The 16892-nt window shown below is 49.5% G+C and overlaps 5 protein-coding genes across 5 annotated transcripts; all 5 read right to left on the reverse strand.

The window, feature by feature from the left end:
* Positions 1-57: 57 nt before the first annotated feature.
* Positions 58-1527, reverse strand: N7487_005418 (putative endo-arabinanase; the record flags this gene model as incomplete). The annotated part of the gene is made up of 4 exons (XM_056873165.1): positions 58-120; positions 261-289; positions 349-527; positions 578-1527. The coding sequence occupies 4 exons, from the start codon at positions 1525-1527 to the stop codon at positions 58-60; spliced, it is 1221 nt and encodes a 406-aa protein (XP_056730885.1).
* Positions 1528-2331: 804 nt separating this feature from the next.
* Positions 2332-4512, reverse strand: N7487_005419 (PX and BAR domain-containing protein; the record flags this gene model as incomplete). Its single annotated transcript, XM_056873166.1, has 6 exons — positions 2332-2427; positions 2481-2594; positions 2653-3711; positions 3767-4033; positions 4084-4352; positions 4419-4512. 6 exons carry the CDS (start codon positions 4510-4512, stop codon positions 2332-2334), a joined length of 1899 nt encoding a protein of 632 aa, XP_056730886.1.
* A 700-nt stretch (positions 4513-5212) lies between these two features.
* On the reverse strand, positions 5213-6212 carry N7487_005420 (uncharacterized protein; the record flags this gene model as incomplete). Its single annotated transcript, XM_056873167.1, has 2 exons — positions 5213-5355; positions 5444-6212. The coding sequence occupies 2 exons, from the start codon at positions 6210-6212 to the stop codon at positions 5213-5215; spliced, it is 912 nt and encodes a 303-aa protein (XP_056730887.1).
* Positions 6213-7295: 1083 nt separating this feature from the next.
* N7487_005421 (Peptidase C19 ubiquitin carboxyl-terminal hydrolase 2) lies at positions 7296-14620 on the reverse strand (the record flags this gene model as incomplete). The annotated part of the gene is given in 7 exon segments (XM_056873168.1): positions 7296-7963; positions 8022-8670; positions 8723-10080; positions 10148-10340; positions 10357-12070; positions 12640-13505; positions 13562-14620. 7 exon segments carry the CDS (start codon positions 14618-14620, stop codon positions 7296-7298), a joined length of 6507 nt encoding a protein of 2168 aa, XP_056730888.1.
* A 677-nt stretch (positions 14621-15297) lies between these two features.
* On the reverse strand, positions 15298-15798 carry N7487_005422 (uncharacterized protein; the record flags this gene model as incomplete). Its single annotated transcript, XM_056873169.1, has 1 exon — positions 15298-15798. The coding sequence occupies one exon, from the start codon at positions 15796-15798 to the stop codon at positions 15298-15300; it is 501 nt and encodes a 166-aa protein (XP_056730889.1).
* Between the last annotated feature and the right edge of the window lie 1094 nt (positions 15799-16892).

Below are 16892 nucleotides of genomic sequence, written 5' to 3' on the forward strand. Positions count from 1 at the left end.
AAAGCGGAAAGTCGAGGATAGATGGAGATATGCATGAATTGCGGATATGACATCAACTCAGGCCTGAGCGATAGGCCATCCGTCAACATACTTGAGAGGATTAAATCCAAGGAAGGCATCCTGTGGATAAAGGTGTTAGATTAGATCTTCATGACGTTCGTGGGTATGGTGCAAGGGATAACAAAGGAGGATCGACAGGGGTGCATGAACCACGACAATCGTGTTCCACAAGCCTGCCAATAGGTTTAGTGTGAGCTCACCTGGAATGCGATGCCAACGGTCGTGTTCACTGTGATGAGGTCAGTATGGAGTTCGAAAATGGTACTTGGGTTTAGGGGGCAAACGCACAGTAGTGGTAGTAGAGCACATCAGTGTCGCCATCACGGATGACAGCTTGCCCGCCTGGGGCATAGGTCTCTCCGTTCGAGCCGTAGACAAGTTCGCCGCCGCCTTCGACAAGATCTTTACCAGACTTGTCTGCGAATGGCCCACGGGGACTCTGAGAGCGTCCAACGCGGATGGAATATCTGATGTATGTTAGTATGAAACATCAAGTCATTTGATCATCAAGACTTACTCTTGACCAGCGGGCGGCAGGTTATCTTCCTTTAGATTACAGCAGAAACCATGGCTAACCCAGAGATAGTACCACCCATCATTATAGGAGATGAAAGCACCCTCAATGGGATGGGGACCGCTCGGGTCACCGCAGATGTTGTTGGCCAAGCGATTCGGCAAGCCGAGGGATTCCGGCTCCCACGCCAGCTGACGCGCATCGGGTTCGGTGGTACTGGCTGGGGAGAGGAGGTCCTTGCTCAGCGGAATTTGGAAAATTCCATTCCAGTAGCTTCCAAATGTCAAATAAGCATTTCCATCAGGAGTGACCAATGTGCTAGGGTCAATGGCATTTGACTTGGTGTAGGGATAAATGTCCGAACCATTGCCTGTGCCCGTCTCAATAACAGCGCCGTGATCAACCCAATTGCCCGGACCGGGAGAGTTCGAGGTGGCCACGCCAATAGCACTGTCGCGACAACCGGACTTACTAACACTGTAATAGCAATAGTATGTGCCGTCGACGGTGATAACGGTCGGGGCCCATGGTGCGGCACGGTCACCCTTCGGGATCACACTCTTGGTATCCAGCACACTGCCGACACGCTTCCACGGGCCGGCCATACTAGGTGCAGTGTCGATAAAGATGTGTTCGCCGACATGGTAATGATAATATTCATCGCCCACACGGAGAATAGTAGGATCATGTGTATGTTGCTGTGTCTGACGAGGAGGAGGAAAGCGGCTTATAGCCTGATCATTTCCAAGATCTTGTAGTTTCTGACCATTTTGAAAGTTCTGGTCTCTTTTGATGCTCAGACCAAGAGCGACGGAGAAGAAACACAGTAAGGCGAGGAAGGAAAGCATCTTTACCCAGCGTCGAGGGAATTTCCAAAAAGACCGATGTCGAAATTCATCGCGATGGCCAGACGGCGACATCGACCGTGATAAGTGACCGGCCCTGGCGATCATCTTGATGGATCCAGGCACACATCGTTTTCGGTCGACGCACGGCGTGCCACCCTGGTTGGGCGCAGTTGGTGATGATGGACACAGAGGGGTTCAAGGAACTGCGACAAGGTCCACTTGGTTACTCAATAGAGGGCCCACAACCGGACATGCCTGCAGGGTTTTCGGAATGCCTAGAGAACGAGGTGTCTGTAGGAGAGATACAGATAGTTTGGGCTTGGCGTGATGGAAGCGGCAGGATTGGAAGGATTCGTGGCACAAAAGATAGATCACCGTTAAACACAACTACATATCAGCCAATGTTAGGCTGCGAAATAGTCGCACACCGTAACTTTGTGTACATAAATTATTGAACCTCACAATGCAAGGGATATCTGTAGTTTTGGAAATCGATCGGTTGCAGTGTCGATCGTACTTTTCAAGTCACAGGAAATGATGGATCAATACGTTGGGAATGTGCGATTTACATTTCAAACATATCACTTCTACAGGGTTGATGAAAACAGATCATAAGCACATAGAAGGAGCTAGCCATTTTGTTGTCTTTTTTGAGACTTTTCCAACAATGTAATCCTGTAGGGTTGCAGGTACGAAGGGACGTGTAAGACAAAGCCATGTTACTCCAGGGCTACTACTTTGTATACAGAATAGTCTAGATTCAGACAATTGGATATACCAGATTTTCATTTCCAGCGAGTTCCAGAGTAGTGACAAGTTTAAAAAAAAAAAAGAAAGTAAAAGTAGAAGATATCCGCCGAACGCCAGCGCCGAGCTCCGTCAGACCGAAGATGAAGTATGTATGGCATTCTATCGAGCCACGATCTTGTCCACCTCATCTTTGGCTTCGGTCCATGTCTCCAGGTTCTTCCGAGCCCAGTCCAAGTGGCAACGAGCATATGCGACCTAGAAACTCATGTTTAGTATTGGGCTTAAATCATGTAGGGGGCAATCCATACCATGTATCGTCGCAGGTCGGCTTCTTTGTCCTTCTGGAAGCGCTTGAGGTCATTCAGCACACCTGAGCTCGCATCCTTGACGTCCTTTTCGGACACTTCCAAGGCTTGCTCCAACTAGAATTAGGGATTAGTTTAGGAACTATCGACAAATTCTAGTCCATTGTTCACATACCTGAATCAAACTTTCTTTCGTCTTGCCGATCTGGTCCCGACGGGTTCGTTCGGGATCTACATCCGCAAAGCCGTGGATAGCATGACTGATGCGACCGAAGATTTTGTTCGCGACAAAGGTCCCGCTGGATGATTTCCGATGAGCGGGGGAGCCTGGTACTGACGGGTCAGATCTCTTAAGTCCTCCGGTCTGTGACCCAGGCAGAGAGCCCATGGAATCGTCGTGAGTAGATGGGAATCCCGAGTCAGCCGACATAACGGGACCGTTGCCCCCTTCGCTGCTGATAGCGGATGAGGTTGACTGAGAACGAGGCTTCGTCCCTCCAGAATGAGGGCCGGTGCGGTTGAGATACTGCTCGATGCGCTTGGCTTCGAGTTCACTGCGCTCAAGGGAGTCTAGTAGGGTCTTTTTCTTCGACAACTCATCGCGAGTCATTTCCTGTTGTACCCGCTTGAGCACTCTGTATCGTAGAACTCCGCGAACCACACTAGCAAACTGAGCACTCTCCCGCATGGGTTCCGCAAAACTTGCGCTCAAAGCCGATGATAGTTCTTCAGTTTCAATATAAGAAGTATCCGCTGCCTGGCCAATCCGCTCAATGGCGGCAGCCACTGTTGGTGACTGCTCTGAAAGAGAGAATCCATTGTAACGCGCTCCAAGCTCCATCAAGTCGGCCGAGAGCCCAGACAAATGTGAGAGAGTTCGTCGATTAACCTTCTCAATGCTTCCCTGCAAAAGTAGTTCTAGCTCCCGCGTAGACGCTTCAAAATTAATAAAGTAAGGGTCCAAGTCTTGCTCGCTCAGCTTGCGTGACTCAGGAGGGAATCGCCCGAGGATCTCAGGTCCTGGGAACGAGGGTGGCTCTGGCTCAGTCGGCGACGTGGGCGATGCTGCGGTTGCGCCAGCTGTGGAAGCCCCTGCACTGGGCTTGAGCTTTGCGGATGTAGACGGAATCGGGAGCCAGCCATGGGCTGGTGTGGGGTTTGCAGGATCAAGAGGTGGCGCTTTGAGGTTATTCTTTGGGACCGATGCAGCAGGATGAGAGCTCAAAACCTCGCTCTGAACAAACGTTAGCCAATAACCCCGTAATCAGAAACATCCAATTCAAACCCACCCAGCTAACGTTAGGATCAAGGAATCTCCACCACACTCCATCCTCGCGGATCTCCTTCATACGCCTGCAGCGGTTGAGGAACACACTGAGCATGCGCTTTCGGAGATCGATAATGGCCATATCATCTTTGGCCCTGGTGGGTTTGGCTGCGTAATCCGCCATGCTATGCTTCTCGGGGATCGGCGGAACAACCAAGGTGGGATGCAAATTGACAAGGGTCTGTCGCAATGATGCAAACTCGGAATATCGACGGCGCACTTCCAGGTCCTATCAACACTCAGCATTGTACAGTCCTCCGTCGGGCACCATTCTCATACCGCAGTCCGAATTGTATATACAATAAAGCCCCCGCCGCCCTCATGGTTTTTCCCGGCATCCGTGATCAAGATTGGCATCTCGGGGTTTTCATAAAGAAGCTGCTCGATCCGGCTGTCATAGACGCTCTTCCGAGGGTATTGTTCACTGGCGGCACCATACTCGGCCTCATCTTCGGGATCGCTGAGGTCGTCGGTATGCGTGATGTAATCGGGAGGCTCGCTGCTGGAGTCTCGGCTAGATGGTGGGGTTGGATCATGTTCGTAGAGAGCTAGCTACTGTGAGATACTGTTCCAAAGGCAGAAGCGTTAGGGTAGGAACCAAACGGAGATCTTACGGGGAGAGAGTGCGGCTGAATGTAGGGAGTCAGATAGGCCAGACTGATGTTGGTTAAAGGCCCCGTAAGGATTGTTATCTTCGTCGTTCCACATTATGAAGGTATGAAGGCTTGATAAGGCCGACTAATACCGGAAACCGAGTTGGAGAAGCTGTTCCTGGGGATCTGCGGGGGGAAGTCGTGGTGTGGCTGGTGCAGGGCGGTGTTGGCGATTACGTCATGAAGAGGCTTGAGCTTCGATATTCATAGATAGAGTATGGGCAAGATGCTGTAAAGAAAGGACAACTAAGGAAAACTGTGAAACGGGCTGATAGATGATTTTTGTATTAGAATATTTCGAATGGCTGTGATGGTTTCAGCTTGAACCCCAGGTTTCCCATAATCGCAACGTCACCGAACGATAATCTAAGACTGGTCCGGTCAATACGGCTATATATCGAGGTAGCCCTAGTCTAGTACCTTAAGATATTTTTATCATATGGAGCAAACCAAGCTTAATGTATCCACTAAAAGGTTACTTCACATAATATGGACTTGAAAATCAACTTCATTTGAGAGTAATCCGTTAATAAACAGGTGATGTGCCGAAGGTTGCATGTATGACAAGAGGGTCGAAGCAGAGAGTCTCGGATGCAAACGTTTGCAACACCCTAGGACTCATAACCGATTTCCGTATCTCAATCCTTCAGATATGGTTCCACCGTGTCCTGAACAAGAATCAAAGTCCATAAAACTTTCTCGTGGCATGAAATCACCGTCATATCGCATACCTCAATCCTTCCGCACCCTGTGTCTCACTTCCGATCGGCACTCCGAGGGCCTGCAGCATCGCGTGCGTTTTGTCTTACCCGCTCTGCATTACGCATAGCCGAAAAAGCCGGGTCCATTCCACTAAAAGAGCTCTGAGCACGTCGTAGAGTTGGATGGGGCGGCAGAGCTGGAGACTGGGGAGATTGCGGAACAGAGAGCGAGAAAATCCGGCGAATGGGTTCGTCCGAGAAGGAATTAGGAGATCCATCTCTCACACTGTGAGGGCCACTGAGGGGAAAATGCACGGTGTGCGCGATTAAGGCGCAACTCCTGAGGGCTGGGCAGGTTGATGTTGGTTCGGTTCTGGCGGCGCTGACGTAGGTTGAGAGGGAACTCGTTGTTAACGGAGCCACTAGCGGAAGTGAGAGCAACAGATTCAAGCTCGTCTATTCGGAGATGATATTCAACTTGTTGGTCCGAAGTGTCGCTGCTAGGTCCTGGAACAAAGCTGGGAGCAGTGGTGCGGGCGAGACCGGTTCCAGTATGAGCATTTGAAGAGGATGAGTTGCGGCGAGAGGGTCGAGCTGAAAGATGGGTAGAGTGTAGACTGGGGCCAAGATCAAGAACGCTGATCTCACTCTCGCTCAAGACTGCAGGACGGGATCGCATCGAGGATCGCGTCGAGGATCGTGTTGAGTTTGGGACCGTGGGACCGGGTTCTCCATTGGAACTCAAGTCTTCAGTTGAGACGGAGGTCACACGTTGAGGAGCCATATCGCTTTCTGGGCTAGACTTGGATCTCGTAGACTCCAATAACTTGAGACGCAAGGTCTCGAGCCTCAAAAGCTCGAGTTGATCGCCGGTGTTTTGGAAAGCCAAGTGTCTACCAGCGTGCTCGGAGTTGATCTTTTCAATCATCGACCTGGCACCAGATGGGCTGACATTGATAAAATCAGGACACAGGTCAGATACCTGGGGATTGAGTTGTCGTGGGGCATGACTGAAGAGTCCCCGACGTTTCGGAGAAGGCGTGGTGCGTTTCATCTTGAAATGAGTGCGTGGATTTATGGATAATGGGCGAGTCGAGTAGATGATCGTGGTAATTAGAGAGTCAGTTGCGCAGAGGTAGTCATTAGCACGCACCCAGCCCTAATATGGAAGGAACTCTGTAGGTTGGCACTTTCCTCACGTGGCCCTCACAGAACATCATATTCTCTAATATACCTCGATATCTTCATATAAACATCATATACATCATCTGGTTATATTGTGCTTCCGATATGGTGTCATTAAAGAGAGTTCCCCAGCCCAGACTACTAGGTGACATTGGATACAACGTATTTTGATAGGAGAGTTCATATAGAACATTTAGAAACATGGATATTTGACATGATTCAATATAAAATAATCCTCAGGATGCCATAGGTGCTTGTTCATCTTTCATTTGGCTGCACACGCCCTCCTGTACAACGTATTGTATTTCACTCCGTGGGGTGTTATGCTGGAAGATCACAGCAATGGCTGGATAAATTAGTAGGTGTCTGATATCGCCTAATACCTGAAACAATGTTTGTGAAGTGTGCAAGTCGTAACAACCCTGAAACAACAATATGTCTACATGTACAGCTATGGCTCTTGGGGCAGTCTCTAGTGGTAAACTGAACGAATATAGATGGACAAGAATCGGAGAACAAAGAACAAATCCACATAGCTACATAGAATGAGGTTGCCTTGTATGAAAACACATTGCTGGCCGCTGCTATCGACGAAGACTGAGTGTAGAGTCAGAGTCCAGACATGTTTGGTGTGACTTGCTGTGAAGGAGATGAGATCTTTCGGCCTGTTTGTTATAGATACAAGATCTTGGCGAGAAAGCTGGTAGTTAAGTAGCGAAGAAGTGATAGAGTGCAGTCTTACTTTTTGAGTTCGCTGGATCTTTACATTGACTTGAGTTTGGCCTCGCTCTTACATTGCATTGAGAATGTGATTAAAAAGTAAAACAAGAAAACAGAATTTTTATTTTGTATGGGCCACCTTGCCCGTCCCCCCCCTCTATGTAGAAAAACACCCCCCATTCCCCCATCCACCAATTTGGGGGTTTTTTTTTATTTCTTTAAGTCATAATATTCATGGGTCCGAGGACATTGTGACATCCTCGGACCCCACACGCAGCTCCACGACTGGGAGATCATCGGAGGAATCCTCCCCCTCACCCCCAGAAGTGAGGCCAAGCTGAAACTGAGGGTCGATGTCCATGCCATCACTCCATGGACATCGACCCTCAAAGATACCATCTTCTGTGGCAGCGTTACCACCCGTAATCTGTGAGATGTCGTGAGCGGCGTCGAACGACCAAGAGGGTTCCGTGAGCTTGCTGAGGGAGTCGACCTGCGATCCCCCGTTCTCGTGCTCGAAGTCGATTTTCTTACCTTCGCTGCCACCGTCTTCTGAGTCTGAAGTACTCTCCTCGGCAGAAGAGTACAGGTCATTGCCGAGGGAGTCTTGCCCCCGGCTCACTCGGGGTGCCACTCCTGCTCCGGCCAAGGCAGACGACCCCTTGGGGGGTGCGCCGCCAAGGACACGACCGCTGTCCCTCGAAGGTGATTGGGAACCACCGGGACTGTGGGAGGGGGAGGAAGTGCCGGATGCACTCGCCTCGCTGTTCCGGTAGCCCTCAACCAGCTCCCGCAGTTCCTGGTTGCCCAACGCACGATCGGAGCGACGGCGGTAGAACAGGAGGTAGGCACCCGGAGTGATGATCGACCGGATGTCTGTGACAGTCTTCGCAGAGGTATCTGTAACTCATATTAGTAAGATATCTTCCAATTAGTGTATAAAGGAGGGGTATCGAACCGTTGCAATAGACCCAGGCACCAGACACAAAGTCCTTGATGTAGGCAGTGTAGTGGCCACCACCCATTCCACCCATGTGGTTGTCGACAGCAATCAAATCGTACACCGCACTCTTTCCATCCATGGGGCCTTCAACTCGGCTGCTCAAATCCAGTCCCTCAAAGGGGAAGTCGATGAGAGTGCTGATCTTGTGTCCGTTCCTGCCGCGGAATTGGCTAAACCGCTTGAGCTGAACGACCATAATATCCGGGGTTCTCCACAGCTCGAACTTCTTAGTGGCCGAAACGTGGGTCTTGCACTGAGGACAAAACCAGCTGTCTGCCCGAGAAAGAATCTCCTCCTTGCTGAACTCGTCCAGGCATTGGTCCAGAGATACAGTTGATAGCTTAGGCTTTTTCTGGCTTACCACCATGGTGTGATCAAAGACGTTCTTGATGTTCATGAAGGTAGGGCGACCTCTTAGCTCCTCAGGGTCGCGTGGCTTGCCGCTGAAAAGGGAATCAATGGCATCGGAAGTCCAGTCAAGCAGAATGGCATCACCTTGGCGAACGAGCGCTGATGCTGAGTTTTGTGTCGAATCTGATTCATCTGTATCGATGTCATCATCGAGATTGTCATCTGCGGAGCTTTTAGATGAAGCATCAGATCCCTGGCAAACATTAGCGAGCTGAATACGAATGGACAAGACGGAATAAACAAACCTTAGTAGAAGTGAGAGGAGGTGGGATGCGAGAGGAAATGGAGGGGTAGGTTTTGAGTGTGGAAATATTGCGCCCATCAGGAAGAGTGCTAGGTGTGCTCATGACCGTTGCATCGAAGAGTGACAATAAACTGGCAGGAATCTTGCCAGCAAGAGGATGCTGGGGGGACTTGACAGATTCGGAGTCAGAGTCAGAATCCGACTCATCAGTGCCCTCGGCAGGCGTGGGCCCTTGCTCAGCTTGCATGGAAATGTCAACCATGCTGTCTTCGCCGTCAACAGAAGATGTTTTGATTCGAGAATCTGCCGATCGTGCATCATCCTCGTTGGTGACCACGGTGTCAGAGTCGTCAGCTGCATTATCGTCGTGGCTGTTTTCTTCGGCAGCAAAGATGTCTTGTGTAGTCATAGTATTAGCCTGAGTCAGAAGCTTGCGGTAAATCGTCTCAAGGTCCCGAGATTCTTCACTAGAAAGGCGTATGAAGGATGGGATTCCGAAAAGTTCATGAGTGCCCTCTTTGTTCTTCCGCGGGACAAGTTTGCGGTGGAAAACGGGTACAAGGACTGCATCATCATCATCGGTAGCGTCAGGAGAATCAGTAGATGCTGGAAGAGGACCAAGATCGTAAAACACAATGGTGTCTTCTTGGGTAATGCGCAGACTGCCGAAAGTATCGTCATCGTCGCAGAATGTTTGCCAGAAGGAATTGTGCAATGTCTCTGCTGCAAAGATGCGTTCCCCGTCAATTCCCATCTTTTCGCCGACAAAGTCCTTCCAAGTCTTCAAAGTATCGTTTTCATCGAGCCGGACTTTCAGAGACACAGGTGGGCCGTCGAGAGGGTAGAAGATAATTGTTCGGTTGATGAGCGTTGGGCCCGTTGGGATGGGCACAGTGACCATTGTGAAAGGGTCCATGATGATGCTGGTCTTTTCACAATTGTGGCAAATCAGTGTTGACTTGTACATTCCAGCAAACAGATCAGTGATAACGGAGGCGTTGCGGGCCTCATAGAGGTCCCAGCACTTCTTGCCGAAATCCTCAAGAGCCTTGCGATTGTGGATCATCTCATCAGTGGAGTCAGGGATGACAGTGGCTGGCTTGCTACCAATGATGCGACTTAGATCTTCCGACAGTGCATCAAGGAGGAACATCACAAATTCCTGACTATCATGCTGTTCGTAGCCGGCAAAGTCTTCACGTTGCCGACCAGCGGCAGAACGGAACCTATAGGGGTTAACAGACCTTGGCTGAGGGTCCGACTTGTAAAGCTCCTGCAGCAAGTTGGCCCATTGCTTGGCAATAGTGCCGCCGCATCCAAGGACGTTGCCAGGATTCAGCTCTGGTTTGTACATTCCACCTGCAGATTAAGATTAGCTTCGAAAGGTCTCATCCGCAGTATCCAACAGTAAGATCAGTATACTCACTAAGGAAGTAATACGACAACTCCTCAATACTTCGCACACATTGCAACGCTGAGTTCATGTAACAAGTGTTGCCAAGGTTTTGTAATCCAACGATAAGCTGTCGACCCTTCCGACCTCGAGAGATGAGCCCCCTAATTGGATCAGGTGCCGGGGTAGGGGGTGGTCCTGCCGCTGGGTGTGCTCTTCGGTGCGTCTTTAGCGGTAGATACTTTGGCAACAGCATTGTTCTTCGGTTGATCAACAGGGATACCCAGACTCTTGAGGGTTTTGGCAGAGGCTTCAGACACCCATTCTCCGCCTTTGGAGCTGCCGACCTGTTCTTCAAGAACAACACAATTCGTCACGCTGAGACCAGCCATATCCAAGGTCATACGACCGTTGTAATTTGCATTTTGAGTTTGATCCTTGACATTATCAAGCAACACCCGGTGGCTTCCCTCTTGAAGTTCAAGGAAAGCATTCAAATCGAACATGAGCTTGTCGTTGGGGTTCGAGATCAGAGCCAAGGGAGGAGCTGGCGATTGGCTGCGGGAGGCAGCTGGGGTTGCCGAAGCTGATGCAGTGGTGCTACGAGGCAGCTGGAGGATTTTCCAAACTCGAACCTTGGTCGACATGTCAATACCAGTCTGCTCTTTGGCATCCTTCAACCATTTTTGGTAATTCGTCTGGCGACTGGCCAGGATCTTGACAGATGGTTTGATGGTTTGTCTCAAGATGGTTGGGGTGGTCCCCGCGGCGGGATTGGCCAACCTGAAAATGGTGAAAATCGGGGGATAAGTCTCGTATTCGATCTTTTCGGGATCACCGGGTTGACTGGTATTGTGAGCGTAGCGAATGATCACAGGTGACTGGTCGGCGAGGCCGTACCACTTCTGGATCAGGTCCCAGCCATTTTGCGGAATTATGGCGAAATCTAGAGAGTCGTGCAAGCCAGGACGCATGGGGACAAATGTTTCACCGGTTTCGTCTTTGAAGCTGGGCGTGGCCGGGTCGGTGTCAAGCATTATGTTCAAATTATTGACGGGACCAACATCACCTTCCAATGGTCCTTTGTCAGTGTGATCAGCATGGGCTGTAGTGCGTGCAAGCACCTTCTTCAGCCAAGCCATTGAAACAACAAAGCCCTTTTGTCCATCTTTCAACGGCGCTGTCATCAGCGCATTCACCTCAGCCACCTGTTCATCGATCGTGGGAATGTCATCTAATTTGGGCGATGCTGGTCTGGACTCCTCGCTAGAGGAGGATGCTGACCCGGTCTTGTCATTGTTCGAAGTGGTGGGATCCGTGGGTTCATCGTTTGTGCTGTCGCATGTGCGGGGGATGATGTATGTGCGCGCGTTGTTGCAGACAGTGCTCACGCCTCCTTCGGGGTCGGAGTCGGTGATCTCAGATGCCGGGCGCTTCTCACCGGGAGAAGGGGATCGCCCATGGGTTGGAGGTGTACCCTCTTGAGTATCGGAGGGCATATCGGAATGGTCGCTGGAGAGGGAGAGTCCGGCGGTCGCGGTCGCGGGGGTGAGCGAGCGGCCAGGCGGGCTTCCGGACTGAAACTGCAGATGCGCAGGCACGTAGCGAGGCGGAGACAATGACGAACTCTGACCGCGGGAAGAGGAGGAGGACGTGTGGCGAGAGTGTGGAGGTTCGGAGCGGCCGTGACGTCGAGCCCGAAGGCCTGGACTGGTGGGCTCTGGGGAAACTTTTCGTCTCTTTGGTGAAGACGTCGTGGCGATGAGCTGCGCACCTCGTGTCGCAGCTCGGGGCAACCAGGGGAAAATAGAAGACGGGATCAAAGCAGCACCCTTACCTCCGTTTAGTTGGAAGTACAAGGGGATTGGGGTTGTGAACGAATTTGGCAGAAAAGAAGGTAATTTTTTTTTTCCGGAGCGGAAACGAAACCCAGGGCTATCCACAGACGACCAGCGTCTTGTAGATGAAAAGTTTAAAAATGAACAGAAAAAAGGTGAATGTAAGAGTACAAGCAAAAGATATGAAATAAAGATATGAAAGATGTTTAGGAAGAGAAGAAACATTAAAAAGTTGTAGCTTTGAAGGTCTTACTTATACTTGAAGGTACTATACTAACTAGTTATTTAGAGTAAGTAGTAGTTCGCACAATGGGAGAGACTCGTGAATGGGATTAATTGTCAATAACACTATTATACACTTGGAATTGTTTGTGAGAATATTAAATCTGTTCCTATTATGGTGTTATTGCGATCCTATTGTGGTATTATTGACCTGTTAACAATAAAGCACAATACCCTCACTGTCGCGCGTGCACGACTCATCAAAGACCATCCAAACAATCATACATGTAGATTTGATAACACATCCGTTTGTTAGCATGCCCTGCAGAAACTAAATTGAAACTAAAGCCATGTTGCATTATGTCAACTTCACTTAGCTGTTGTTTGCTAGCTATGGTGAGATAGATACAATAAAAGAAAGGAAAAAAAAACAACCTTCAACGTTCCTCCATGTAGAGTTTGTACATGGTGTTATTCTCCGCTCCTGAGAGGAGGTACTCCATATCAGCTCGGTAGGACACCGGGTTAGACTGGGTGCGGCCCCATTCAACGACAGCGTTGAGGTTACCTTGGAATTGCTTGGTGAGGTTAAGACAATGCTCACAGAGCATCAGTCCACACCCACAACATTCTTCATCACAGTCCACCACCTCTGCGTAGGCATTGACTGGCTGAGCCACCTGGCAAGATGCGAATGCGGGCTCTCGACATAGACTGCACCATTCATAAATGGGACTTGGGAAAAAGGGACCAGCCTTTCCAGTATTGGGGTCAATCAGGGCGTCAGTTGCTTGGCGTAGAAGTGCTGAAGCATCAGTTCGTACTTCGCTTTTAGAGGACAAAGACAAAGGTAGTAGATCGAGGGTATTGTGGGAACATTGTATGATTTTGCATCGATCCCATACACAGGAGGCACACATCCGGCTCTGTTCCTTTCCTTCGCCAGTATGACCATCCTGGAGCTCAACGATCGTGCCGTCGTCAAAGACCCAGACCTCTGGGTTACGAGGACCGAGGCCATTGATGCCATACGCAAAGTTGTTGCACCAGTGGCAAGTGGGAGATCCGTCCTGCTCATTTGCGAGAAACACCACGGGATGAGCAAGTTCAGTCCAGATTCGCTGGGTATTCGCCGACTGCGAGGCAATGTTATTTGAGACAGTGGCGTGAGTGGGTGACTCAACGGAATCAGAAATATAAATCGGGGAGCTCGGTCTTTTCGGAGTGTGTGGGGTGTCGTCGTCTGAATCAGGGATTACAATCACCTCGTGTGGTTTCGGTCCCTCAACGACGGAGGGCTGTGTGTTGGTGAATGGAGGGGAGGGAGCTCCCTAGGATTGTGCTTTGTGGGATTGGTCTCTGGAGTCTGGATCTTTGGTTGGATGACCGAGGAATTTGGTTGTTGACTCGGCGTGGGTGCTCTGAGGACCTCGACCTCTTGGGTGCCATGTGGTGAGCTCGAGGTAGCTGGAGGATCGATCTTTGGGGAACTGATTTGCGCACTCGGCTTGGATGCCTCAAGAACGTCGGAGTCGGGGGTTCCTTGGGGTGAGTTCGAGGTAGCTGGAGAATCAATCTTTGGAGAACTGCTCCGCTCGCTTGGTTCGCTTGTGGAAAAGAGTGTAAAAGGTGGGTATCTGGCTGGTCCAGCAACGCATTCGAACCCATGGTTTAGGCATTGGAGACAAGGTTGGGAATGGTCATAATCAGCGTAGCGATATGAACAAGACTCTTTCCTCCGACCTTTACAACTCTCGCATGATCGCTTCCATTTGGGGGGTGGGCTCACAATGCAAAAGACACCATCGACTTCACATGTTACGCAAGGATAGGCGAACGGATCGGGATCATATGCAAGCGAGCATTCCAAGCCTAGTTCTTTGCAGGCATCGCAGCCTCTCAAGGGAAGTTCGTTACCAGCAGGCAGGAAGTCCCCAGTCGGCTTTGATGCCTCGGCCTCGGCCTTGGTCGTATCATTCTTTTGTGATGGTTCTGACAACGATTCCTTCTTGCGGCGTCGAAGGCTGTATCGTGAATTTGGTGTTTCTGTCTCGGGCTTGACGGCCCAATATCTGTCCCAGCTATCGGGCTCACTATGATGGGATGGTGTCGAAGGAAAGAAATAGTCTTCATCGTCCGTGTCTGGGCTCAGTCTGGAACGGAACATAGAAACCGGAGACTCACTTCTGGCCCTTTTGTCAGATCGAGGCTCTTGATCTCCCGCATAGAAAAGAGATAGCTTGCGCTTGTTCAGCATTTGCTTGTTTGAAAATGCGAAGCTGTCATCTTCGTCGCTGTCTTGCCAGGCCGCAGTTGGGTCGGCACGCGTAGCGGCACGTTCTCTCATGTGATATGGACCATCGAGATGCGGAAGTATGTAGAAGTTGCTCGTAGTTTGTTGAAAGGCCTGGTGAACCTGCACCAGTCTCTCGGGAGAATATGCCATAGTGAATGGCCGAATTTCCGCGGCTGCAAGCTGCGAAGAAGCTGTGAAGTAGCTGCGGTCATTTTCGTTTAACAGGTGTCGAAATCGCAACAGTCTCAAGGGGTTGATACTTACGAACTCTGGCCAGATTAAATCGACGGAGGATTGTGTGGCATTAAAAGCCACGTATTTGTTCTCCGGGTACGAAAACGGAATGTCGCTCCTGTGCTTGGGTTGACTTGCATGTATCAATCTGCGATGCTTGGGGACGCGCGTAGAAGAAGTATGAAGATGGTTTTGAATGCTGGAGTGGTGATGGCACAAGCAATGGCGATATCAAAGCATTGAATGGCTGAAACTGTACCCCAAGAACCAAATCAGAAGTGAAGATAAGATGATACCAATTTGAATGCTAAGCGGTTGTCCATGGATATGGAGATGAATGCAAGGTAAGTCAATTAGGGTTGTAGATGATAGTACCGGGGGCTCAATAGCAGGAACAATGGAATTGCATTCATGTCTCAAAGTGGAACTGCAGCAACAGGAGATAATAGCTTTGGACCATACAATAACAATACGACACTCAATAGCAACGTCCATTCATTCATATGAATACCCCGACCTCAGATTCTGCACAATCTCACCCCAAATCCATCACATCAATTGACCCAAGACAGGGTTCAATGTGGCACTCGAATTCAAATCTTTCTTGTCGCGCCCATAGAGGGAGCGAGGGAGACGACACCGTTCGTGGACGTAACGACACAGACCTTAGTCAAAAATGTATTTCGTGCAGGATCTGTGAAGACATAAATCGGAATGGTAACACTAGGAGACGGTATGGCAGTAGACCGAGGGATCACGGAAGACTCGCTGGGCAGGGCCATTATCAAGGCACGCCAGTGCAAGGCATTCCCGGCATCAAGCTTTGCCAGTCTTTTCTTTTCGATGCGGTTCTTAGCTGCCAGATACGAGCCGCCGAACCAACCCGTAGCAACTAAAATGACGACTAAGCTGAATATAACTAGAAGCAATCTCAGTCCTGTCGGGAGTCGCTTCCAATGAGCCCAACATCCCCAACAGTGTTTGTAACCGCTTCGAGGCTGTTTAATCACAGCAACTGACTGGGTCTTAGGTGTGGAGGGGAGGTCAAAGCTAGATTTGGAAGAGCTAGATGCCGAGGTGTATTCAGCATCCATATTTAGCTTTTCCGGGTGGTCTAAGGCGATTTACGTGTCAACGAGGTCTTACTCTGCATGGTTAGGTTATGTACTAACCGGCTAAAATGTCATCCATTTGAGTAGACCACACTCGGTCAGATCACATATCGGATGGAGCGTCCGTCATAATAACTATAGTTATCTTAGCTTGGAGGGAGCGAGTGGGTTGAATTTTCTTCTATAATAAGATACAGAGGGTGACAATAGTTGGAAATAGAGTAACAAAGGGTTGTAGGTGAGATATATGCGTGTTTAGGCCAGTGAACATGCTACTGGTCCTCTATAGTACGTAGTCAATATATTGGCTCCAAATTGAGAATAGTAGCACCAGGTCCGGATCTTCTTCAGTCACGGATCATCAAAAATGACCACAAGATTACGTAGGATTATCCATCCTTTTTTTTAGTTTTTTGTTTCCCTGTTAGTAAATTTGATGTCCTAGAAGAATGGTTGGCTGAATATGCGGCCTTGTCGCGTCTTTTTCGTGGTCATTTTAGTCTTCTGTGTAGATATTCTCTCCCTTACCCACTAATTCAGAAGTCCAAAATTTGTATGTGATCAATATTAGCTCGACGAAAGAAGACATAGCGTCTAGAAGCTACCATGAGTTTTGGTTAGCGTGGTGGAAGAAAACATACTATGTCGTAAATCATAAGTAAATATTAAAAAGCCAAAAGTCCGGGGCCGACTATTAATTTGAAACCGGGATAGAAATAGGAGCCAGGATTGCAAGATTATCAGTTGAACCATGGAAGCAACCAACTGTATACTTCCAAGGTTGATGCCGAAGTTGAATTCAGCTCCGTCTCTGTGGGCCGTCCAGTCGGCTTCCACCGTCCAATACAGGAACTAGAAGGCCATCACATCATATGGGAAAATGTTCGATGTTCATTCAAATCCATTGTCCTATGGAAACAGGGGAACATGTTATTAACACGAAAGCAGACATGAACAGAAAAACATGTAGTAGAAACAAAAAGTAGCGCCTATAATGCAGTGAGTGGCCATATGTGAGGCTAAATCACCTTGTTTAAGCCACAGCCACTGTGCTCCAATGCGCCAGGGTATCCATC

The sequence above is a fragment of the Penicillium crustosum genome (genome assembly GCF_028827405.1).
Source record: "Penicillium crustosum strain IBT 35664 chromosome Unknown utg000002l_segment0_segment0, whole genome shotgun sequence".
In the NCBI taxonomy this organism is placed as follows: Eukaryota; Fungi; Ascomycota; class Eurotiomycetes; order Eurotiales; family Aspergillaceae; genus Penicillium; species Penicillium crustosum.